This window comes from Chaetodon auriga, chromosome 7 (assembly GCF_051107435.1).
Source record: "Chaetodon auriga isolate fChaAug3 chromosome 7, fChaAug3.hap1, whole genome shotgun sequence".
NCBI classification, from domain to species: Eukaryota; Metazoa; Chordata; class Actinopteri; order Chaetodontiformes; family Chaetodontidae; genus Chaetodon; species Chaetodon auriga.
Genome location: NC_135080.1, coordinates 24,683,073 through 24,710,643, shown reverse-complemented (window position 1 = coordinate 24,710,643; position 27,571 = coordinate 24,683,073). Strand labels below are relative to the sequence as shown.

At 40.3% G+C, this 27,571-nt stretch overlaps 1 protein-coding gene across 2 annotated transcripts in view; it reads left to right on the top strand.

Moving 5' to 3' along the window:
• The window catches only part of snx19b (sorting nexin 19b), a 43,138-nt gene that overhangs the window by 8,924 nt on the left and 6,643 nt on the right, over positions 1-27,571 (top strand). For both annotated transcript variants that reach the window (XM_076734735.1, XM_076734736.1), the window contains exons 11-13: positions 2,663-2,792; positions 26,431-26,615; positions 27,041-27,128. In XM_076734735.1, the coding sequence (XP_076590850.1) occupies positions 2,663-2,792; positions 26,431-26,615; positions 27,041-27,128 (403 nt within the window). The remainder of the gene's footprint in view (positions 1-2,662; positions 2,793-26,430; positions 26,616-27,040; positions 27,129-27,571) is intronic.

Below are 27,571 nucleotides of genomic sequence, written 5' to 3'. Positions count from 1 at the left end.
GATATCCATCTTCCATAAGCAGCTAAAACCTGTTGGTGCGTTCAGTGTGATTTCAGTTTTGTTGGTGCGCTCAGATTCAGTCCTGTCTGATGTACAGGGATAAGAATACATCAGTCTCAGCCCAGTACTTAGAGCTCTTACTGTGTTTGGTAACCACCGTGTTAGTCTGTATAACACGTACATGTTAATGTGCAAGCATTTTTTTAAATTCCAAGAGCTAAGTTCATTTCAGTTTCTCTATTTTTTTCTTTTAAAGACAGGTCATATACCCCCTCATGAAGGTACTCATGTCTAGTGTTACCCTGAACCTAAACTGTTAGCTGCCCTTAACTCTTGGAATGTTTCTGGAATGTTAGAATGTTTTTCGCCATCCACCACATTGCATCATGTACCGTCACTGCTCCGTCTTTCTCCATCACAGGGAATTATCATAGGAAAAATTGATGATCACTTTAACATCATATGGAAACTATCTCATTTGCTTGACACTGGAATGAGACATTCCCTGTTTATTGCATTTCTTCCTCGTTAGGCATCTGGTCATTGTCTTTTTGAAGGAATGTTTTTTTCCAGACAGTCAGGGTGAATGAAGGGTGAATGAAACTCCTAATTCTGACCAGACAATGAAATGTTCCACAACAGAAGTTAGCAGACTGACAGGTCACACTGCGCTAATGTGCTGCTTTCATAACAGATTTATACATTCCAGAATTTGTGTGCTTTAAATGTTTCAATGGTAGTTTCACGTTGGTTCAGTTTGAAGAACAAAACTATATTCAGATTGCTCAATTTCGCTTCCTCATTTTGGGATTCAAAATGTCCAGGCCAAAACTGATGATGCTTAAATTTGACTGGATTCTTCAAAAACTGGAGATGAATAATTGAAACTTGGACTTGGGGCTATTAAGGACAAGCAATCAAGCTTGAATGGAATTGATCTCTGTACACTCATGTCAGGTTCTGTCCGTCACATGATCCAAGAAAGGGAAGTACAGATGAATGACTAGAAAACCCCCAAATTTCTGTACGAAAATGTCAGCCTTAAAAAACAAACATATAAAAAAACAGCTAGACATTACCTTCTGGAAATTTCAAACAGGGGAATTCAGCCCACTTGAATCAAGTTAAATGTTTTCCAGTATGAAATATTTAAATGTTATGAAATCAGTGGTATTTGAATTTCAATAGAGAGTATTTAGTAGTGACTGCGTTTCACATCTGAACCTCTTTTTTTGGTATGGTTGTGTTTTTTTTTTTTTTTTTCTCCAGGCAACAATTCTGCACTGATGTAGGCTCAGTGGCCACTTTATTAGCTTCACTTATAAAATCTAATGCAATCCAACACTACAACTCATCCATAACTTCTACCTTTACCAAGATAATAATGCTTAGTTTTGGTTCACACTGTCAGTATGTTCATTGTTGAGGTTGTAGTTTGCAGTGATGTTGAACTGGATTGTATTAATACTAAGAAGCATTTCCAGTGTTTTGTCAGCTTGTGGATAGCCAGATTCGCAACATCATGTTTGCACCAAATGTTTTGGCCACCTCATTCACAAATACGAAACACATTTCAATATAATACAGTCCAGTGTAACACCATCACTACCTGTAACCTGATAAACGTGTGGTTAAATTAACCTGTGCCAGAAAGTTTGACCAAAAACTGACCATTATAAGCTTTGTTAAGGTAAAATATGTAGCAGAGCTGTTGTACTGGATTACATCAGATTGTACACATAATGTACCTGATAAAGTGGTCAGGGACTGTATATGTGTTGTGTAGAACCACACTGTGCCAGAAGTGGACATCTTTTGTACCTAAAGCCGCACTTTGTGAGTGTGTTTTTCTCGAGCATGATGGAAACAAGCTTCCTCAGTCTACCCTGGTCCACCCAACAGCAAAACAGTGATCACAGTGCAGGGCCTCGTTCTTCCATGATAATCTGAACACCCTTTAATATAAATACTGTATCAGATTAAGGGAGTACTTTGATTGATTACATGGTTGCTTATGTGATTTGCATCTTATTTCCCTGAGAGCTACAGTTGTAGTGGGGGGTTACCCAATGTATGTTTGTGCATTGCTCTAATTTTGTTCCTCATGATCTTTTTAAAGGTGTTCTTCTCAAAATCAGTCTTCCCGTATTCATTACCTCTTTTTGGAGGTAACTGTAAAAGTGGTTGTCTGTGGTTTTGTTTGAGAGCACAGCAGCTGTGGTCATCTTGAATTCATGTCAGTTATTGTCTGTTCCAATACCAGTTTTCATCATGGAAAAAAGAAACTGTAAAATGTCTGTAGAAGATAAAGCTGTCTTCATATGGACTTTAACATGTCCTGCAGAAAGCATTGAAAAGTACAGTAGTAGTACGACATTTAATGTGCATGAATGAAAAATAACGCTCAGCAGAACCAGCAGCGTGCAGATCTAACCACATGAGGGCAGTGTGAATAAATGTATGAGGTAGAGTGCTGATGTTTTCCTGGGCCTGTGTGTTCATCAGAGGCACACGTAAGACATTTATCTGAAATAGATTATGATGTTTTGGTTTAATTCTAAACCAGTCTGATTAAGCAGATCTTTGCCGGTAACACCGTAATTATCTTCCAGTACGTCATTCTGAATTGTTTTTATGTGTGTCTTTCATGTTGTGGGCACAGCACCTGAGACGGCGTTGGCTGAGGTGGCTCTGAACATCCTGTGTCTGCTGATGAAGAAGCAGTGGAGTTGGCTGTGCACTGAAAACATCCAAAAGGCTATCAGACTGCTGTTTGGGACCCTTATTAACAGGTGACATGCTACATTCATTTCACAGTCCTGGGATGTCACAATAGAGTTACTTTAAACTAAAAGTACTTTTCAGGAACAGTTGTCTGACAGCAGTTAAACAGTTTTCAAGCTTTTTCTTTTTGCAGAAGCTTTCAATAAAGATACAGAGACATAAACCAAGCACATACTTCAAAGAAAATAGATTTAGATAAAGTTATTGAATTAATCAAAGCTGAATGAAAACCAGTTGGCAAAACCAAGTTGAATTAGTATACATGTCATTGAATCTGTAAGTGTAAGCTTAGATCTAAAGGTTTAGCCATGATAACAATGTATTGCTTTAGGAATGGTGGTGTTGGTATGTCTGCCAGGCTGATTAACTGTCTGTCAGCATGTCTTCACTTTCATGAAGAGTACAATATAACTAGACAGATTCAAGTAATGCAACCAGCATATGACAGTTTCCACTTTTTCAACACTTAATGACACAAAATACCTACAAAAGGAATAAACCAATTCCTCTCAGTTCCTGTACTTAATGCTAACACTAGCATGCTAACACACTAACATGTTCACTTATGACTATGATGGTTTTATTGTGAGATTGTTTATAAGTCTTTTATTGAGGGTGTCGTGAGATTCTGCATTCTTTTGGCATGGTAATGCTAATGTTGCCTGGAAGAACTATGATAGCAAAATTGTGAATATTGCTGGCAAAACAGTATCTATTGAGCAAGACAGTCTTAATGACATCTACAAACCAGAAAAAGTTGTATCTTAACTCACAATAGTCCTTGTTCAGTCAGCGTCAGTCCTTCTAATCAGACCGATGTCCTTGGGCCCACAGTTGCAAAAATAACAGCAGGAATTCCTTCATCCCATCAACCATTGCACTCTTACAGGAGTTGCAGCACTGCTCATGTTGACACCAACATAAGTAGCAGGACTGTAGTTCTCCACACATCAAGAACAGGCTTGTGTGTCCCATTAAAATGCCTGCAACCTTTTTGGTTGTGTTTTGTTTCTGTGTTCTTGTACACCTTAATTCTAAGCTCATGACTTTTAACACATTAGCCTATTTATTTGTATTTATTGTTTATTTTAGTCAAATATTTATCTGTAAATCTGCAGATCAGATTTTGTGCAGAATGCTCAACTGAGTGAAACACTAAGATCTTATAAAGTCACTAATTATCAATCATAATAAGAAACAAAAATTGACAAACCTTGTTCTCTTATCAGCCCGGTGCTAAACAAGCAACAAGTATGGCACCCTCCTGCATACTAACAACAGTTTCTCATTTTGAAATTTTATACTTGATAAGCTCGGCAAGACTGTCCTTGTAATACTGTGTGGACTTTTTAAATGTGTGGACTATGTCTTTGTTGCCTTTTTTTCTGTATGTTAAATTTTGTACGCCAACCAAGTTAATCAATTAATCAGTTAGCATGTCCTTAATCTAAGCACGCTGGTTTGCCAATGTTAGCGTTTTAGTATGTAGCCGCTAGCACAGTGGAGCCTCCAACTGAAGCTGATGAAAGTGCAGCTTAAACTTGAAGATGACTTGTAGTTAAATGATTTAAATCTCAGGCAATGGATATGCCTTCTCATAAAGTTAAATGCTGCAAAATCCTTAGGATGTTATAGATAGGTTGCTAACCCCCAGTCCTTCAGCACATCAGTCCAATAAGTGTCCTTTTGCATAAGGTGACACTGTTCCCACAACTGAGCAATACTCTAACCTTTAAAAGAACTTGCATTTCATCCATGCTGCACTTAGCTCTAAGGTATGTCTGGTCAGTGGTTGGTTGGCGGCAAACACACGGTATGTGAACTGTAAGTAGACTGTGAATGAGAGTCTAGCTGCTTTTGGCAGCAGGACAGCTTTTAGACTGTGCATACTCACAGCATACGATGAGTCCCAGTGGTTTATGTCTTTGATTCCAAAATAAATGTTTTTGATCAGCACACCTTAAATGTTCTGTCGTCAGGTCTATAGTTTGCTTTTAGTGTATTAGGTCACTATTAATGATCAAATCAGAAAAGGAGTCTGACTCTGGGGAGCGCGATCATGCTCATAAAGCTTCACTTACAGTTGGAACATCCTGTGGTCCATTTCTGCCTCTTACACAACACTCCTGGTTGTGATGTCAGCAGGCTAAATAAGATAGCTCAGATGTTTGCCTCACCAACCACATCCTCCAGTGCTGTTGCTTTGAGCTCCACACAATGTCAGTGTGCTCAAAGCCAAGTAGTTCATACATAGTGTCCTATGACCACATGTCAAGGCAAAAATGGTTATATCTGTTCCAAATGGCCAAACTCAAAGAAAAGCCTGCTATCAAAAGACGTGATGTTTCTTTTTAAATGGCGGTAATGGCACACATTTTAGAACAGTTGATGGTATTCGTAGTGTTGCACTTGGATGTTCACATACGCAGACGTAATTGTGTTAAAAATGAAAACATGAAAGCTTGAAAGAGAATTTCAAACCAAGCTTACTTTCTCACCATCATCAGTTTCTGCACAAAGTGGACATGATTGTCAAATTCTTTGTTTCAGACAGATGTGGAAATTGTCCAACACAGCTTCTTTAGTTCCAATGTTGGAATGTCCAAAGGAAACTTATTTTGGTCTTTCGTATTTGTGGTCTCTTTCTTTTGGTTCCTACCTAAAGCTCATGATTATAGGTGAGGGTTGGAATGACGTCATTACATCAGTCAGATACAAGGCCTGCACACTACTGATGTATCACTCTCCTGGTCTGTCCTACTCTCATTTGCAATTAATCTGAGGTGGGCAATCCATACAGTTCTCTACTGTTGGCATGCACGTACTACTAAATGCAAGTAAAGTCTTATGATCTGGCTGCAGATCAGCCCCACTGACACAGCCGTGAACTTAGCGCCTTGGTCAGTTGTATTTCTCTAAGAGTTGCTTTTATTCATTCTCCATCCTCAGTCACTGGATATGTGCAGATGCTGATGACATTTTAAAACAACCTGATCAGGATCATGCTGCTGATGCTGCCACAGCAATGCAGATCATTTTATATCCTTTTAACAACAGTTGCCTCTGGATGACTCTGTCTTCTTAAAGTGCTCTTACGAGGTTTTGTGCAACAAAGAATTGATGGAAACTTCCTCACACGAGGAGCTGGCTGAGTCTACAGACTCGGCCAGGTCAGAGCATGAACATGACACATGCTTCCTAGTGGAGATTCCACAGAGAGAGCTGATTATGAGCTGCAGACTCTGGCTTTCATTCTCTTTATTCTATTTGCTTTCTTACTTTAACTCACTGTATTTTACTGTTATTATAATGTGAGTTTTATTCTCCATCTAACTTTACATTAAATTTCTACAAGGGTTGACTATCAGCCTTTATGGGGTACATGTTTTACAAAGCTCGGGGCATCATGTGCCATGCATGCTACCGCGTAACACAAACATTAACAATGTTATAACAACTTATAAAAATATGCTTTTATCTTATTAGAGAACCTTGCTCTCATGTTTTGAATAGTATCAAGTCTTTTCACTATTACAGCACCTTTGCTGTGGAATATACGTGTTTATGTGCATACATACATGCCTACGCTATTTGGCCCTCAAGAGAATGCCTGACATCAACTCGCCAAACATTTGTCACAGATAGGTATAGCTCCCGCTGCCAGTAAACTGAACATGCAGATAATGTTCTCAAGTTCTAATGTTTGTGTTGCTAGTGCTGTGACCTCACGTTCCCTGGGGTGTCAGTACCAGAATATCGTTTCTTCATATTGATACCAGGCTGTCTATTTTAAGAAGTTCCACCAGCCAAGTATGAAAGGCCTTGTGATTTTGTTTGGCCTCTTCTATATTCGGCAGCTGTCTGTCAGCATTGCAGTGACAGCTCTAAGTGTGGCAGGTATCTCCTCTCATCGACCAGTTTCTCTGTATAGAGGAGACGAGATGCTCTGGTTGTGAACTGCTGTTGATAGAAACAGCAGATTTTAATTCGTCCAACACCATGGTGTATAACCAAATACTGTGACATTCCCATACCCTAATCTAAAATTGTGAACATGGTCAAAATTATACCTGTTAAGTATCAGCATGCTAGCATTGTCATTGTGAATATTAGCATGCTAGTATTTTGCTCAGAGCACTATTGTGCCTATGCATACCCTCCGTAGATGCTTAGTCTTCTTAATGTCAAAGCTCTGAAAAGTGAAATGACTGTATTGCAAAGCCCACAGATTTCTCTCAGGTTCTTCAGATTTCTGCAGGTCTGTGCAGCTTTTAGCCACTTGTAGCTCATTGTTTTCATTGAATATCCAGTTGTTTGCTAACATATTAGCCCTAACGAAGGGTTTACCAGATGAGGGTTGTGTTCCAGTGATTTGTTCAGTAGTTTTTTGCCCCAGAATGGTCACAAGTCATCTATTTTTACATCAGAAGAAATGAATGAATGAATTCATTCATTTTGCTCTTTAGTGGTCGTGGTAGTGGGAGTCCACAAACATATTTATAACAGCAGTTAAACTGTCACTTTCAGTCCATATAAGTGCACAAAGTTGTATTAAGCTATAGGCAAGCCTAGACACTATACTTCTAGACTCAAAAGACCCAGTGATCTGTCGAATGGCCAAAGAAGTTCATTCAAGTATTGCATTAACTTGAGTCTGCCTTGCAGTCTATATTAAGCATATATTTTTTCAGCATTGGTCAGTTGTTATCGATAAATTGATCCAGAAATTAGTCTAAAAATCCCATTTCAGACTTTTTTTTTTTTAGGTGGGCTGACAGGTTATATCAAGTGCTATTAAGGTTTTATATAATCTGACAGCTGTTTGGTGGGAGGCTAGAGAAGCTTCAGGCAGCAGAAACCTTATCCATGCCAGTCTACAGCCGTTGTCGATGCACGTCTGTCACAATTTAATTTGGAATTGCAAGTGGATAGAGAAATTGTGTGTTTGTGTGTGTGTGTGTGTTTGGGGGGGGGGGGGACCAGAACCCAACAGGCCAAATCTGGGTCTGTGTGTTTGCGTGTGACAAGTCTGGCTGGAAAAGCCAGCTCTCTGCTCCTATAAATGGGGTCCAAGGCGATGCTCTGGTTTGGGAGATGTCTGATTTTTATGGACTGGAAAGTGGGACAGTTTAAGATGAATATAGTCTCTCTCTTAGACAGCAGTCTGGATGGAAAATCCAGCTGGAGCCAGATTCTTGTCAGTGTCTAGATGTACTGTAGATGTAGCAGAGTGCAGCCCCTTTATGTCAACATCACAGGCATTTGCAGGGATACTCCATGTTCTTTTTGGTTAAATGTGTCATAACACTTCCTTCATTTGCCAAATGAAAAGCCGAGTAAACTCCTGTTGGTCGTTCTATTGAGGCAAACATCAATCGATACAAATAAATATCAATTTTACATTCAGTCACAGTGCAGAGACTTAGTATGTCAGCCTTTACAATATGTGAAGGCAAGTCCATAAATGCATGCACGAGTCTGTCGAGGTGTGTTTGACCTGCCACTGAATGATATATGCCCTTTGAGACTCCTATGCTGCCTTACGTGCACTGAACAGCATTAGCTGCGATCGTGTGGTGGACAAAGTGGGTCAGTGGTGGTGATGATGATACAGTATAATGATTGTAATGACTCAAATTGCATGAAGTGGTGCAGATTTTCTCCCTATTTTGGCTATTTTGCTATTGGATTGTGGTCAGTAACACTGTTCTTAAGTGTGGAACATTCCCCCTACAAGTCCAGAGGACATGTCATGTCTGCTGATGGACTGACATTTTTACAACTCCACCTACTACACAGGTGCTCTTCTTCAGTCTGGTTTGTCAGTGGTTATCAGTCTGAAAGGCCTCCTTGTTGGCTTGCAACATGTTCCACCTCACCAAACACCATGTGGCACCTTTGCTCCATCAGCCTTTTGCTGCACCTGTCACACAGTGACATGATTCTTTATTTTTACTCCCTAAAATGGCTTATTAATACTTTCATAAACAATTCAAATGGTACCACAAGTCCTTGCTGACAGCTTGATGATGGAGGTGAGGATGAAGGGGAGTATGGAGGATTAAAAGCTTGTCAGCAGTTGTCATAAAGAGAGCTCTCACTCTGTCAATCTTTTTCCTTTTGCTCTATCTCTCTCTCTGCTTCAGCTACACTGTTAATTAATACATAGGAATCTCTATCTGACGTACAGTGGCCTGCTTGGGTTTCACTCTTGGTGAACAGCAAGTTGCTTGGCTTCAGGAAAAGTGGTTTCTGTCTCACTGCTGCACTATTTAGCCAATGACCACATTGTGGCATTTGGGAGAGAACTCTGAAGATGTGGTCAGAACTCCAACATCGACAAAATACATAACACTGACTTTTCTAAGCGGTGTATTTTATTCATCATGGCTCCACTTGCATGCTATTTCATAATTTATTTTTCAAATTTTAGAGTAGACAGTTTGCTTTTGAGTGAAGAAGGCTATGCACGTAGTGTGACAGGTGATTTGCTTCAGAGCATTGGAGCAAGCTGACATTTTTTTGCTACAGGCTCATGCAGATGAAATTCTGAAGACAAAAACAGTTTGTGTGGAAGGTCATGACAGCACCAGATACCATAACTTTCAAAAAACTAGCTGGTTCTACAGCACTGCACACTCATATTCAGAGCACTGACAAAAAGAGCTTTAACTCATCATCCACTCACTAGCTTTGTCCTGCATTTTCAGACACATTGCACAGTCTTCATCAGTTGGACTGTGCTTTGTCTTCATTTAGGTGATTCAGTTATGGATAGGAAGTGATCACAACTGACTGGTTTCCATGACAACTGAGTAAACTCCACCTGCTGACAAAGACTGTGAGAGCATAAAATGCAGAAAAAGCGAGTCATCGGAACTTCAGTTAAGATTGTGTTTGTCTAAGTGCTATTTCCAAAGTCAAGAATAAAGCTGAACACTCTGTTCAGTGCCTCTCAACACTTTCAGGACATGACAAAAAAACTGTATGTCAAAAAGTGGCACAAAAATATTTTCTGCTTCATAACACTTCATAACGATAATATGAATGGGAGTGTGGGGGGTTTTGAAAACTGATAACTCATAATAAATCCACACATTCATTGGATTTTATTGCACTCCCTTAGCTTCTGACAAAGGTCAATTAAATATCGCAATATTTGTTGAAGTTTGTAACTGAGAAATAGTTTCACAGTTAGACTCCACTGACATGGAGCATCTGCAGGTATGAGATAGGACATGATCCCTCTGGAGTCCATGTACTGGTGGCGGTGGAGTAAAGCCAGCAGGTTGTTGATGGAAACACTCAGCTGGATCTTCCATAACATCCAGATTGTCATGATGGTGATGGCAGAGGTAGTGGGCTTGTGCAAAAGAAGGTCTGAAAGACCAAATGACGAGATGGATAAGGGATTGCTTTGATGTTTAAAGAGCGGCTTCAGAGGACCAGTTGATTCAAGGAACACAAGCAGAGAGGTGATTAGTCAGATGTAGTCAAGTTAAGATTTTTGAACGAAAAACTTTAACAGCATGGGAAAGTGGAAATGATGGGGGTTTTGAGACATTGAGTGCTTGCCACCACTGCCCCTATTCAGTGTATACTGGCTGCAGAGTTTATGATGATTTAACTTGTCACCCCAATTTACTGTGTGACCACGTCACAGACAGCACAGCGAGGGAAACGAGCTTCAAAGTCTGACTATTTGGACAAATATAATGATACTAGTTAGCAAAGATTGTTTGAATGAGTCACATTGCTAAGCATTTTGTCAATTCAGCTACAACCCACTTTATTTAACTTTATTAAAGGTGGATAGCAGCAGGAAGAATTGGAAAACTACAATTATTGTCAAATTTTATATTGTTTCATGTTTGCTCCATAAACCCTCCTAGCCTGTTATTCATCCTTACACAGGCCACACCACTAGTAGTACAATTTAGACATAGCTTAGGTTTTCAGCTCACTCTATCCTGCTGGCATGTGTTCAGCTCATCCATATGTAGTGATGTTTACCCACATTGAACTGCTCATTGTCCTGGTAGTCTGCTGCAAGCTTGCCACTGAACAAATGAACGAATATATCAGCAGATATTTAGTTTGACATGTTAACAGTGTGAGAGAACAGTCATACGTGTCTTTCTTTGAAGACGAGACTATTTTAATCCTCCAGTCTTCAGTAGCTGTTCTTCTTCACATTTATTCTTTTGGACATAGTGTTTCATTTGGCACCTCTGCCTGACTTTGCAAAGTGTCAGAGTTCATTTTTTATCTTGTCTTAACATAACAGAAGAGGTCATGCCGCGTTACTTTGTGAAGACTTAATGACTCTCAGTGACAGTGATGTGGGAAATCCAGAGACTGAAGTCTTTATCTTCTAAATGATTGGGCCAAAAACTGAGATCCCTCTGCAACTGGGGAGGATTTTTGACACCGCTGGTTGTTTTCACAGGAAGGAGGTGATATCAGAGTTCTCTGCTGTTTTTTCTGGTGCTGATCCTTGACATCGGGGTCCTGGGGCCAGGCATGAGGTATAAACAGAAGATCCCGCTTGGAAGCTCCAGGCTCCTTCTGTCAGCATGAATTTACTCCCAGGCTGTGAGTGTGCTGGTGGCCAGATGGGTGGGCCATACATGACAGATTTGGTATTGGTGAGAAGAAGAGGAGGGAGTGCTGGATGGAAAAGATGTTTGTTACATAATGGTGTGGGCTATCTTTCAGCCTCCGTAGAGTGGAGGAGGTGTGACATCCCTGGACAGGCTGTTCCAGAGATGGGACAAATTCAGACACACTCCTTATAGTGGGACCAGGCTGTCTGAGTGGTTTATATCTCACCCTGTGTTTCAGTTGGAAGTTTGCCTCGTGTCATGTCACTGTCACGTTTGTTCTGGGCATTATTCACTTTTCACATCTACAGGTATTTCTGAAATCTAAGCGTTGTCTTCCATTACAGGCTAATTGTAGTCTGCAGTTGCTTTCCAATTCCTACAGACCTATGTAATCGTCTCAAGGGAACATTACAGGTCAAATACTTCGGTCACTTCTCGTGAGGGTTATAAAGCACACTTATCCCTAGCCCCATTGTGCCATCAGTTAAAGCTTGCCAGCCTCTGTGTCCATTTATCCTTATTTAGAGTTAGTGGGTTGTAGGGACATCAGAATCCTCCCCTGGCAGGACATGAAAGATAATATGGCTCATTATTGCCCACACTCTTGATAAAGTTAGATGGAGGACAAGTGCTGCGTGCTAAATCGATGTCGAGACGTTTGCAGAATGAACGTGATAAGTGACCCCTTGGCTTCTTCACATCTCTGGTGTCTGTTTTCATCGCTCACCTGAGCCTGTGGCCTGAGATGTGGCTTGAAAGCTATGGTTCATCTTCTGTCTCCAGAGACATACTTGTGCAGTGACATCTTGTTTGTTGAAAACTGGCTGTAGGCTTATTTTAGCTCAAACAGGACCTGGTTATACTTGTCTGTGTTTACCGTAAATGGAAACTAAAGATAAATCCCACTGGAGTCCAACACAGACATAGTTGTTGGCCAACTCAGCTGATGTTTTACTCGTATTTGGATTCTCTTGCATCACTGACTTTTGATTTGTTGCCAAGTATTCCAGTCATCTCCCCTTTATCTTGATTGTCATTGATTGTGTCGGGTTGCTTGTTGGAGTTGAGCCCAATAGTTGTTCATTTAAGCAGTTGGTTCAGACTCCCGAGCTTGTGAGTGTAACCAGAGCTTCTCTTCCAACTCTCAGTGAGCATCTTGTAGGCTAGAGGCTAAAAGTACACAGTGTATGTAACAGGTAAGGAAATTCAAATGTCAGACTTAGAAAGAATTCAGCATAGGCTTAATTGGTGTTCAGACAATAAGTGTGTTTCCATACACCTGAGATTCTGTGCATTTTCAATTTTGGAAATAAAAAACTACAAGTAGTGAGTAGTTACAAAAAGTACAATGAAATCGGCTTAGAGAATAAATCTTGACGTTCATGAAACATGTGATTTAAGCATCCACTGAAGCTTCCGTTTCACTGAAGAGAACATCAGATGTGTATGGTTGGATGAGGAGACTGTAGCATCCATAGCCTTAATAACAAATAGACTTCACAAACAGAAATGCCATGTTTCCTTCACATCTTCTGCATGGTTTTCCAGTGTTTGAGGTTAGACTGGTGTTCCGTTAATGATGTCACCTCACCGTGCCCTGTTCTTCTGTAGTGGGTTAATGGCACCAGACTGGACAATTGGCACCATATTAATGATAATATTTGCATAATGGCAGTGGACGGAAATGCACATCGAAACTGAATTTTTTTTTTACCAAATTTCTTGAAACAGTTCAAATTTGCGCTACATTTGAATTGATATCTGACTACTGCAATGTTGATACTGTAATTTGATTTGTGCATATTTTGAAATATCACTTCAATTCCAAGGGCAACTGGAGACTGACATTGTTAGCTGTTGCTCATCTGTGATGTATGCACTCTGAATGTGGCTTAGGAACTGTGTGCAGGACTTGATGGTTGCTTTGGTGACCATGCACCAACACTCGAAAAAATGGAGTGAATGAATAAATAACCTGTACATGTATATTGTTTCTTGAAACGTTTTTGTTTTCTTAGCTAGCCTCTGTGAAACCAATTTGACACTTGTCTGGTGTTACACTAACATAACTGGCGCCCTTTGACCTTCTAGTGGGAGTGACGTAGGCAGTAACAGTGACGTGGGTTCTGATCTGAACACAAGTGGAGATGCATGATAGACGTAGGTGTGAACGGCAGTGTGTGTCAGCTGTCCAGACTGTGTTCAGATCACGGAAACACATTTTAAAACCAAGTGTAAACAGAGTCATAGTTTCCATCCAGTGTGTATGACGTAGAATGCTGTAATATGCGATACTGTGTTCTGTCTCTTATTCTCTCTGGGATCTTCCTCTCATATTGTGTTAGCACTGCCTACTCTCTACGCCTCCTACTTGCGTATCCTTGGAAGCTGAAGGGCAATGCTCGAGGGGATTTTCCTCATAATATTATCGTATGTCACCTGCACTGTAACCGTCTCTTTCCTGGCAGGCCCAACAGACGAGCTCGAGTAACTGCCACAGAGAGTAGCTGGCCAGGTCCCTCTCCTCTCTCTCATGTGAGCAGCGTGTTTTTCGCCTTTTCAGTCTTGAGTCGGCAACAATCATCCACTTCTTGTGTACAGCACTGCTAGATTGCTAGACTAGATTAAATAAGATAGCATTAACATTCCAAGAAAAAGGGCACAAACAGACATTTTGTAAAATTAGCAGGCTGATTGAACAGACCTCTTCTGAGGTGGGACGTTAATACAGTTACACTACATGTTTTGCTGATTTTAAGGCACATTAAGTCCGCAGGCAGGGAGCAGGACATTGTTTGGGCGCTCTCCTCTTGCTTGAAAAGTGTCTTTGACAGAGTGGGCCTGGAAAACAACTCTGGTGGTTTTCATGGTAGCAATAATGCTGTACAGTCTGAGACTCCACCAAACCACAATCTCTCATATAGAATTACTTGGCATTTGTCAGCTCTAATTGATTGAAAGCACTCTGCACTGTGTGTGTATGCAGGATCTAAATCTGTGTGTGTTTGCATGTGCCAAAGGGAAAACTAATCTCTTTGGTGATTGCCATAAGACTGCAGTGGTGATGACAGCAGAGACTAAGTTCGATGGATGTCATTGTAGCGTAGTCAGAGACCTTGACCTGTGTGTGTGTGTGCGTGTGTGTCTTGATGTTTGTATGTGTGTTTGTATTTGAGAGTTTGTCCTGTGTGCTGAGTGTGTCAGTTTGTGTGTTGATTTGCACGTACGGAACCAATACAGTGTTAATGAAAACTTCTGTTGGCCACATGTGATTAAATTCTGAGTCAGGACTGTAATGTCACATGTCTGTGTTTTGACCAGCCATGGGGAACGAGGCGCCACGACAGTCCTAATAAAACCAGGGCCGGCACGTACATGCACACACTCATACACAGAGAAACGGAGCTGACCTTAGACAGCAGGGCAGGCAGCTGTAAGACAGCACCATGGCCTGAATGAAGGTGGTGATGTGATGAGCTCTGAGCCAGAGGGCTGGACTGAAGTGTACGCCTCATTGGGAGCAGACTCATCACACAGCTAGGTAAATCAACAGCATAGTTTGGAAGTCTGGAGCTGATCTTTCTGCTGGTGCAAGTCTGCAGGAATGGATCTTTCTGTTATTATGACTTCATGATGTGTAGGCTATTATATGATGGTGATGAAGCCACTTTCCCGTTATTTCATTGCCTTCTTGCCCTCAGTGTGGAGGCCTGTTAATCATAATAATACTACATAAAAATAAACTTTATTTATACAGTTTACAGTTCACTCTTCTTTGCAATATTAGAAAGTGCTTTACAAAGAAAAAACAAAACCAGATGAGGCAGATGAGAAAAAGGCCAAGGCCAAGCATGAGGACAGTAAAGAACTCCCTCCACAGATCGTAATGGTCGAAAGGACGCGTACTACTCAATAAATATGAGCAAGATCATTTAAGGCCTTTAAGCATTGAAATTTTAAAATCCACTCAAAAATCTTACAGGCTGCCAAATTCAGGGAGCCAACCACATATTCCTTTTCACAATGCATAGTTTTATGCTCAACTTTTTGGATGTCCTGTAACAGACCTTCAAATTCTAACCAATTTGAGGGCAAAGAAATGCTAAAGCCTCTGAAAACTAAATAAGCTAAAAAGTTAAAGGTGTGAAAAAATGTCATTTGTTTTTTATTAAAAGTTCAAAAACTCTGCTTCATCAAGGCTTATGGGTCTGGTCACATATGCGTGACAGTGGCTTTGCAACGTAAGCAAACAACCCCACAACTGTAATCACGTTTTGATTCAAATGTTGCAAAACTCTGAAGGGTGCAAAGCATGTGACATCAGCCTTTTCCAGCTAAGCCTTGTCCTATTTAATCCAGTGAGAAGATCTTAGAGAACAGCACTGAATTTACAGGCTAATCAACCATTACTCATCAGTGCACTGTTCTGGCCTCCATTTCTGTGTGGTCAGCAGTGTTTCTCAGCACACATTTCAAAGGAAAAAATCTAAAAGTATCTTTTTGGATGGGGGTAAATCTGTTTGGGTGGGATGCTCAAATACATAATACTTGTCGGAAATATGTTTTAATACTCACGCTACTATATCTACAAACAGTCTTATGTTGTATATAAACAGGTGCAGCATTAATCTTAGTCTCTCCGGTCTACAGCCAGAGCCGCTCTGGCTAAGAGTTGGCTGTTAATGCTGGACAATTAACACTTACACACTGACTGACCCCTGAAGTTAGACTGAACAGAGCTAGTTTTGGTGACCACCTGGCACTGATTAATGTTTGCCTTGTCAAAGTTTGCCCAGAAGAAACAATGGAATGTACGATCATTTTTAGCGCTGTATCATTGATATGAGAGATATTTATCAAAACAGTCAGTTGCAGGATCTGGAAATAATCAGTATTGCTGTAGTGCTCAGTTACTGCAGTATACACTATCAGTAAATCTTTCTCCTGCATGAATTGGCCTCTTAGGAGCTATTCTTTAGCAGTGATGACCCTATTTGGGCAGGATTTATTTCGGAAAAGTAAATTGGATTACTTTCTAATAATGTGTTTGATATTTTCCCCTTTATTTCTGTATTAATTACAGAGCCAAATATCTAGGTTTTTTTTTTTTTTTTTTTTTCGGTTTGTTTTTCTTTTCTTTTTTTGGTCACATTCAGCTCCTGTCAAGACAGACTGGCACAGTAATCTTATTCAGATGACTTCAGAGAGGTCTTTCTAACTCATTACTGTCAAAATAGTAACTAGTTTTTGTCACAAAATTACTCTTTATTAAAGGTACCTTGTGGGATTATGTTATGTTATGTTTACATTCAGTGTTTTCTCATCAGAACACAGCCTATGTATACTTTAGGTCCAACAAACACATTGGACATTTGCGGATAATTTTTAAAATTATTATACTATTGTTATTGAAGCTAAATTGTTTACATCTATATTTGCTTGCTAGAAGTTGTCTTTCTCACCTTTGCTGATGAATCTCTACCTTTCTTCTGTGTACTGCCACCCCCAATTGTTAGTTAGAGGAAGAAAGCATTTATTGTGAACAACACGGGTGGGGAGCGACTCAAAAAAACATACTTCTAGAGGTCAAAAACCCCACAAGGTGCCCTGAAGATTCAAGACATTAAAGAATATAAAGCCTCCACAGGACAAAATTAGCCTTTCCATTAGTCCCAGACACTTGTCATTTTAGCCATGCTCTCATTCACTAGCACAGCTTCTTGTATCAAGAGTTGCCATGGTGCATTCGTTTGAAGAAATTCAGCGACGTTCTTTTACCCAGGAATTTTTTGGTCATGGTGTTGTACAAGGCTCATCTCCACATGACTCCTGTCTGCCCTCACTGCCGTTTCCACATCATGACTGGTGATTCCTCCTTATTGCTCACAGGCTCTTGATAAATGATCTCATCTCTGGGGATGTAAACTGTTTTCATGAAGTCCACAATGGAACTCTTAATGGGAACCGGGGTAAACAGTACAAATTCACTGCCGCCACAGTTCAGTACTCACCACAGACTGAGGTCACAGCGAAGCAGGTTTCTTGTACAGCAGGAAAAAGTCAGTATCTGCTGGTTTCATTCTTCTCTATGAAAATCTCTTCACCTCTGCAGACTGATGATTGAGATGATCAATCATAATGTATTGCATGATTTAACATAAAAGGTATTCTAATAGATGTGAGCCTGAATCTTAATTAAAGAATAGTGGGTTAATAATAAACTGCATACATTTAGGATGATAAAGTAGGAATATTGATAAATCAATCAATTCATTTCAGTCGTTTTCAGTCAACCATCACAAGCACACGGGACAGATAATAATAAGTCCAGCGGTGTTCTCAGGTCACGTAACAGCTTACATTTCACTCATGCTATACACGCATAAATGCATCCCATGGCATATTTTTACATTGTAAGTTATTTTGTTCTCTAATTAAGGATAACGTACAAGGATTGAGTTGACTGACCACATACAAACTTGGAGAAAGTCTGGGAGGTGAGAAAAAATCCGTTTATGAGGATACATTTTCGGGTTTCAGCGTTTCCTTTCTTTCCTCTGCTCTTCACTGCACAATTTTTTTTAAAATTCTGCACATTTACATATTACATAAAGTGCCATCTTGTAATCTCAATGGGACGACCGGATGTTTGATTTAACATGTTACAGCTATAAACTCTAACATGCAACAAAGCTAATTGCTTTGTTTGCAAAATCCCATTTGTTTGTTGAAGACTTGAGAGCATTTAAAAGAAGTTCCGGATGATATTTCAGTGGAAATCAAACTATTTAGCTTACATTTTTACCTTCATTCAAGATGCATGTACTCTCTTGCTAAGGAGCTCTCAATTGGGGCCTTCTTATTCATGTGAACTTTAAAGTTGACACAAAGCTTGAAAAGGTTGCTTGCTCTCTCTTTTCAGGCAGCTTCCTGCCAAGATCAAGAATGAATTGTCACACTTATAATATCCGATAGGAAAACTGTCATGTATTAACTGAAGGAATGCCACTCAAAGATCTATTATGCAACTCTGGAAACTCTGAAAAAATAAATTGGCAATCAAATGGTGTAAATCAAATCAAGTTGTATAAAACATCAGGAAAGTTTACTTTTTCCAGCGACTTCGTATTTTCACAACACATCTGATGCCATTACAACTTCAGGCTGCTGACACGTGGAGCAAATTTTGCTGTGCAGCATCAGCACTAACGCCATCAGAATTTTTATGTGGTAGCGACAGTGATTGAAGATCCAGTTCAGAGAAGGTTGTAGGTGTTCATCCTGTTTGTCTCATGTTTCCACGTGTTTAGGTCTGAAAAGAAGTGTGAGCTTTTTATTCGTAGGAGTGTACTGTACTCAAGAGACTGCCTGCAGCTAAAACATATGGAGGTAATTTAAGACAACAGACTTGACTTGTCTATGTGAGCGGTGATGGACTCACTTAGACCACAGCTTTTAAAAATGTGTTTATATGCTGTGTTTGACTCCACATCCTGTCTCTATAACTATGATCTGAGTGCATGAGGCTGTCTTTTAAATCCTGAAAAGAGTCTCTCTCTGCTTCCAGTGTGTACATAGTTTGAGGTGAAACAAGCCTGAATGAGTGACACGCTGTCCAGTGAAAACTGATGCTTATGAGATAAAACAGGCAACACGGAGCTTCCTCTCTATCCTCCAGCCAGTTGAATCGGTGTGTTAGAGGCTGTGATGTCTGCACCAGTCTGAGTCTCTTGTCACATGGACTTTCAGCATTTGTTTTCAGATTCAGGGGCGGCTGTTGCTCAGGAGGTAGAGCGGTCATCCACCGATCAAGAGGGCAATGGTTCAGTCCCTGGCCTTGGCAGTCCACATGCAAGTATCCTTGGGCAAGATACTGAACCTCAAAGCTGCCCCGGATGCTGTGCCATTGGTGTGTGAATTCATATGCACATCACTAATTAGTAGTGTAACAGTGAAATGAGCTGGTAACAGTCATGAAGTTTGTTAAGTAAGCTGCACCAAGCTGGAGCCACTACCGGACAGCACCTTATAATTCCAATATCCACTTAAAATGAATGTAAAAGACACTAAATCTGATCAAAGATTTTTTTAAATTGTATTCATGGTGCAGATTTTTACATTGAACATAGTTTCATTATTCTCACCAGCAGCTATGGACATTTACACACCCTTTCAGTCATGCAGACAATATGTAGCATTGTAACTAATGACACAGATTATGTCTAAATGGTCACTGCAGTTTTATGCAGTCATGGCAGGAGAGTTACAGAATGAGCCACAATACCTGTTTGGCACCTGGTCTACATGGGAGGGATGGCACTACATTAAAAGAGCAGTGACTTTAAAGGTTATCAAGGAAAAAGAGATTTTTTTTTTCTTACAGGCTGCATCAATGATAGAGTTTAAAAATATTTTTTTTACTCCTTCCTCACAGTGAGTTACTAAATTTCTCATCAGTTTTGTCAACTAGATAGCACATCGTGCTACGTATGTTGTGATGTGCCACAGTGCACAAGCATAAAATGACAGGATGACAAAGGTTCCCTGTAGAGTTTTAGTAGTAGTAGTGCTTTGGAGATGTTTTTCCATGAGGCTCTGTTTTGTTTATTTCGTGGACATGAACAAGGATGAGCTGGTGAAGACAGGAAAGAAGATGACTGCAAGCTCGTAAACATGTGTGCAAACAGTGCTGGACTTAAAATACTTAAAATCTTTGCTTTGCAAATGTTTTATGAGGCAGGAAATGCACTTGACGTATTTGTTAGACTTAACCCTGAATGTAAACATAGCTTTTGTTTGTTTACAAGAAAACTTCATAGGGCACCTTTAAATTGGGACTTTCATTTGATTCCATTTGCGCACATGCATGTGAGGTCTTTGGCTGGATTGTTCCTCATTCATCCATCCATGCGGTTGGAATGAAAATTGAAAATATACTGTGGGGAGGGAATGCTGGTTTGATTACTGTTGTGGTTTTTCCCTCACCACAAGGGGAAAAACTAATTTTATAGACCGATTTGACATGAGAACAATCTCCTCAACAACTTCATATTGGCTCATTTTGAGTGTTTCCAGGTTTATTGAACTGACTTGAATTTTATTGTGCATAAGAGATGATAATTGAGTGATACATTTATGGCAGTGCTCTAAATAGGGTAGAAGAATGCTACCGAACAACAAAACCGTCGACAATGCTGATATGGACATTTTCCTGATTTCTTCCTGCTTCATCTTGTCATTCCACAGTGTCATGTTGTTGCAGATATCAGAATGCCTTTATTAGTCCCCCGAAGGAGAAATGAGATTCACTTCAAGTAAATGTTGTTAGGAACATGATTATTTTTGAAGATAAAAGATACTGACGTGTTCAAATTTGTTGGTAACCCTCCACAAAAATTGAAGAATGCACAATTTTCTCTGAAATAACTTGAAACTGACAAAAGTAATGGGCATCCACCAAAGTTTATTCCACATTTAATAGAAATCAGACTTTGCTTTGATTTTTTTCCAACATAATATTAAAAAAAAATAAAACAAATGAAAATGGCATGGACAAAAATGATGGTACCCTTAACCTAATATTTTGTTGCGCAACCTTTAGAAGCAATCACTGCAATCAGACGTTTTTTGTAGCTCTCATTGAGATTTCTGCACCTGTTAACAGGTAGTTTGGCCCACTCTTCCTTAGCAAACTGCTCCAGCTGTCTCGGGTTTGATGAGTGCCTTCTCCTGACTGCAAGTTTCAGCTCTTTCCATAGATGTTTGATAGGATTCAGATCAGGACTCACAGAAGGCCACCTCAGAATAGTCCAATGTTTTGTTCTTATCCATTCTTGGGTGTTTTTAGCTGTGTGTTTTGGGTCATTATCTTGTTGGAGGACCCATGACCTGCAACTGAGACCTCTCTGACACTGGGCAGTACATTTCGCTCCAGAATACCTTGATAGTCTTGAGATTTCATTGTGCCCTGCACAGATTCAAGGCACCCTGTGCCAGACTCAGCAAAGCAGCCCCAAAACATAACCGAGCCTCCTCCATGTTTCACTGTAGGTATGATCTTCTTTTCTTTGACAGCTTCATTTTTTCGCCTGTGAACATAGAGCTAATGTGACTTGCCAAAAAGCTCCAGTTTTGACTCATCTGGAGGACATTCTCCCAGAAGGATTGTGGCTTGTCCATATGCTTTTTAGCAAATTCCAGTCTGGCTTTTTTTTTATAATTTTCTTTCAAAAGTGGAGTCCTTCTGGGTCTTCTTCCATGAAGCCCACTTTCGGTCAAAAAGCGACAGATGGTGCGATCAGAATCTGATGTACCTTGACCTTGGAGTTCAGCTTGTACCTCTTTGACAGTTAGCCTTGGTTCTTTTTCTACCATTCACACTATCCTTCTTGTCAATCTGTGGTCGATTTTCCTCTTGTGGCTGCGCCCAGGGAGGTTGGCTACAATTCCATGGACCTTAAACTTCTTAATAATATTTGCAACTGTTGTCACAGGAACATCAAGCTGCTTGGAGATGGTCTTGTAGCCTTTACCTTTACCATGTTCGTCTATTATTTTCTTTCTGATCTCCTCAGACAACTCTCTCCTTTGCTCTTAAGTTTAAAGCTACATTGAGACAGTCTTTTCTTCTCACTTTTATTTTTATTTCCATCTAATGATGAAGGCTTTGAAGTGATTAAATAAGTGCATTTTATGTTTTAATGCCTAAAGCTTAGAGCTAGATCCAAGAGGCTATGATTGAGTGTTGTTTAGAATTTAAGAAATACTGAAGTAAATTCTTAGAAAAGTATCCTCATGTTAAGCTACCTTACATCAGCCTTGATCAGAAGCACTCTACTCTTAAACTTCTAAATGAATATGTTGTGTTTTTAGGCCTAAATATGGCCTATATACCATGGAAAAGTGGTCCTCAGGACAGTGGCTGTCTGAACAGCTGCAGCAGCTCATCAACCTTCATCCTCCTCCGCCGGCTCACACACAGTTCATTAATTGTCTCACTCACCTGTCCAAATGAATATCGGCTTCTCTTCTCTTCGCTCCCACAGCCGCTAGCCTCACTCCTCTGCCTCTGTCACTTTTTCCACTCTATTTGTCAATTAAGCAAGGTCACTCTCCAGCTGGGATATGGTGTGAGTAATTTTGTTTATATTTTTGCAGCGTCAATAGAAATCATCAATCATCAACATAATGTATTACTGTTGAAATTAAACAAATCTTCTTCTGTCTATTTCTATGCGTCTATGGAGTCTTAAATCCTGAGTTTTTAGTCAGAGAGGTGTTACTCAGCGTGCTCACACAAACCTCAACTGGCCGTTTTAGTTTGTTTGCTCACTGTGTGCACAGCTGTAGACCATTAATCATCAGTGCTCCAGGATAATTTTGCTTTTGTATCATTACTGATGTTTGTACTAGAAGTAAATGCCCTATTAATTTTGAAGTAGTCATGTAAAGTTTTTCTTCATTCTGTGTCTCCACCAGCAGAATGTACAGTAAAACCATTAAAGGAATCATCATTTACAGCACCATGCACATCTTTGTCTCCTAAAGTGGTTTGAATGCATTTGAGTGCATAGAAATTTGTCTGAAACTGTCTCATTCATGCAGATTCTTCTGGGGGGTAACTTGTTCACTGCACATAACATTTAAAGGAGCCCATAGCACACAAGTGATGTTTACATTCAGTGTTAGTCACCAAAACACATTGTTTGTATCCTTGAGCTCTGAACAAATGCGATGAAAGTACTCAGCATGATGCCTTTATGTTTGTGTACAACTGCATTCAGTAAAATGGGCCTCTGTCTTGTTTGGCATTTGCTTAGTTCAGGGATGCTATGCAAGTATATCTTGTATCACTGCCAATGCAGAAAAGTTGCTTCCTCCGTGCCTCCCAGTCAAATGTCAAAATGTGGCCCAAGTGTAACTGAAACATGACAAATCTTTGAAGGAATGCTAAACATGTTTCTTCTGTAACCATCAGGAAATTTAATCATTCTAAAGATTTACAGTCGTAGCACTAAAAGACTGTGGAATCCTTGACAAACAGTAAATTAGTCCTAGTAATGTCACGGTCTTCAGCTCTTTATTGCATCTGGCTGTCAGTGACTGTAGGTCTCAGTGTCCATATGTTCCTATTTGCAGTGGCCAGTCATAACTCTGTGATTTAGTGAGCTTGTCTCTGACTGGTATGAGCTGGTGAGGAGACAAACTTCATTGTCCACCTGCTCAGCTTTAACCAGCTGAGACCAAAATACACTCTTGTTACTGGGGATGAGACAAGGCTTGAGTGTTGAGGACTCTTTACAACATACTAGCACAAATATCTGTGTTTCTGTGTATCTGTGCATTTGTGTGTAGAATTTATTACATGTTTTATCAATATTCATTTCCTTTTTTAATCATCTTTGAAACCCAGATTTTGTCCTCAAATGTCAAACAGAAATGTGAATTTTCTTCACTTTGTGTAGAAGGAAATATGAGCTATGATGAGACTGCAGCTGTTGGGAATATTCTTCCATTTGTGAAAGAGGATAAAGCTGTTTGATCATATTTGTGGAGACTGTTTCTAAGCCTTCAGCCTCTGAGTCAGTGTTTGCCCTGGCAAAGATTGACTGGCTACTGACTGGAGAACGTTATAGCCATGTCGGCCTTGAATGTGATGGAAGACAGACGTTTTTTTCCCCACTTTTTCAACAATCCAACGCCGCAGTGGTTACAGTATGTACTGGTAGCAATTAACGATAAACATTGAACATTTGGGAGGATCCATTGAGCTGTTGTGATTGTATCCCACTTGGGGAAAAAACAGCAGAGGCTTCTAATGTTAGCACTGATTCCTGCTAGATGTGGCTTTTTGTTCACGTTGTTCAACACCCGCTGAGTCATCAACAGCTTCGCCACACTCAGTCCTGTGATCATCCCTCATCATACACAGGAGAGAGTCAAGCTAGTGTTAGCTGTCCCCTTTCATTGACCCACTTGTGACAGAAAATGACCAGACTGTCAGAACTCAAAGCAATGGTTAGACATGTGACTTCAGCACTCTGTATGTTACTTGGTGATTTAAATCACGACACACAGGGCGCATAGAGTACTCGAATCACAGCTAAGCAGTGGCTAGCAACTCTGGGCCCCCAGGTTGTTAACTACTTGTAGCCTGTACTTTGGTTGGAATTGAACTGGTATCATGAACTTCTTTTAGTGCCCTCCCACACAGACACTGCCTCAATTAAATTATAGCACTGACATCGTCTGAATAAAAAAATTAAGCCAAATTTTCAATTCTCTTAATTTAATTAGATACGAAATTATATTAAGTGATTATATATTAAATTATAAAGAGTTCTGTTAATCCTCTTAATTTAAACTCTTATTTTAAATCATGCATAATTTTATTCACATGAACTCAAATCCAGCCCATCAGTTTGGTATCTTTGGAAAGTTTGGGATCTTACGCACCAACCGGTGTGTTGGCTTGTTAAGTTCTGAGTGTCTCCCGTGCCTGTTTTTCCTCTGCAGTTGTACAACGTGAGGAATCAAAAATACCACCAGTATTAAGAATTTGGCTTCTCTTGTGCTGTTATGAAATAGTAAGGGATATAAGCATGTAAAATAGTGGCAACCAAAAATTGTGGCTGGCACAACTCGTCCATCCACAGCTTCTCCGAGTGCAGCTCAGCAGTGTGGTAACTGGCCAGCACAAGCTAATGAAATAACTTCATTAGGGGCCACATGAAGCGAGCAAAAGAAGCAGAACATTGGGCGCAGAGGGAGGTCCCTGGTTCTTTTTACCAGAGCTTTGAGGTTTTGGATAATGTTGCATAACAGCATCTGCACGGTGTTAGACATTTTAAGGGTTTCTGCAGGTCCTGGAAAACACTTACATTATCTGAAATTATCTTATTGAAAGGCCTTAAATGGTCTTGAACACCACAATTTTGTATATACTTATTTAGTTTTCATTTAGGCTACTTCCAACTTGGTCCCATCTCTTGCAACTTTACAGGCTTGACCCTTACAGTGCTTGAATACTTGAGGTACATTGAGATGTTTTTTTTAGCTTTTACTTTGTGCTTTAAATAACCCCCTCATCCAGTCTGGATGGCGACTGTCTGTGTTTCCACCCCTCAGATGGTAAATCTTGGTGTGAAAAAGGTCAGGTCAGGATGGAAGGGTTGACATTTCCCAGCTACACACAGCCTATTGAATTTACTCATCACAAGACCCTAAATCCAGCAGATAAGTGGAGGACTGGAGGGAACTGGACTCAGAGATCAGTTCCATTGTGAGACTGTGCAAAGCCAGTCTCCTCTGCTGCACATTGAGTTTCAAATCCGTGTGAGAATGCAATGAGGCGTGAGTTATATTTGAAGGGATTGGCTGGTGTGAGGCCAGGATCATTCAGTACTACTCAGGTCAGGCATGATGAAAAGGTCACAACACATTGAACTTAGGGACTTAAAATCAGGAGGTTATCCAACTGTTGCCAATATCATTTTACCTTGACATGAGATACACTTTTATGTAAAGCAGCGGTCATGCGAAGTGGTGGGCCGCATGCTTGATGATGTGGGGCTAATTGGTGAACTCCTGGAGCTTTTCTGTGTTTTCTCTCTATTGAGCTATTTACTCCCCAGGCAATTTGTTCACCATCGCACACAATTTCTTTCAGTAAAAAGGTATTCAATAGGGAAAATAAAGCTTTCTAAGCTCCCGAACTTGCTAAAGGTTAGTTAGCAAACTCATTATCTTAGAAGCTAAGCTGAGACAGTGTTTAGGTCTCTCTGGCTTGTTTGTGGGTAGCAGTTCACCAAAGAATGGATTTACTTCAACCCCACATGTGAATCTGATTGTGGTGGTTCCACTGAAATGAATTGAGTTTATGGCAAACGGTTTGCAGTTTAAAATGCCGGCGTGACCATGCCTCAACAGGGCACTGTTTCAGCACAGAAAACAACAGAAAATGTCTAGTTTGTGACGCCAGGACCAGTTTTAGATTCCAGTCATGATTCTGAAACCACTGTTGTGTGTTTGTATGTTTCAGATGGCTGGATGTGAGCGTAGCCAACCTGACATGCACCAGGTACTGGGTGGTGTACCTGCAGGTCATACAGGAGGCCGTGTGGCCAGGAGGAACTCTGCCTACAGCTCCTCGACCTGAACGCAGCCAGCAGCAGAAGGACAGCACCAGGCAACAAGCCTTACACTGTCTGATGGGACTCCTGCCAGGTGCAAGGACACAGACAAACACCAACAATGTTGAGCACAAAATGAGAACCCAACCAATACATCACAAGGCCAGGATTGTTGGACTTTTGGAAACTGTATTGCCCTTACACAACATGTCCAACAGAGACCACTGACAAGCTTAATTTTTAGTTGTAAAATGTACTGCTTTGTGTGTTTCTCCATCACAATTTAATAAGTAAGCGTAAGGGATCCTCATCAAATCATTTTAATGAATACCAGCCAATTGTTATCAGATTTTATGCTCTCTGAGTTTCAGTCTTAAAATTCCAACATCAGTTAAATTATGCTTTATTTGGTCAATTGGTCAAGGTAAAACGAGTGCCTCGACTTTAGAGGGATAGTCACACATAACAAACAGCTGTTTACACACTGTTATTTAATTCTCTATGTCTTTGTGTCTGTAGATCTGATCTCAGACGTTTTGGACTCAGACAAGTACAAACTCAGCTGGCAGACTGCGCTGGACTCTCTTCAAGACCCCTACATTAACAGGTGAATATACACCATATACTCTATGGCTGCTTCATTAAGTCAGTTGTAATTTGAGGTAGAGGCAACATAGGCAGTTTGCTTGGGGTATCAGTGCTTGATGGATATGTGGAAAAGGATAAAAAGGGCACTTTGCACCTTTTCCTCTTAACCCAGTCAAAACTTGCAGACAGGGAGTTATAGACTCACACTATAATGAATCCACATTCCAAATATTTCAGACCATGTCACGATTTTCACACTTAAGTCAATCACGTTGGTGACTGTTTTCTCATGTTTTTCTTCTTATCTGACTGAAATGAAATCTGGCATGGGTGTGTCTGCAGTAACTAATCCACTTCAAGAATCGTTCAGAGATGCACTTCTTCTTTTATTGAGTGAATGTGCCCTTTCTCCTCTGGCCTAACCCTAACCCTCCAGAACTGCTTGTGACTGCATGTGCCTTT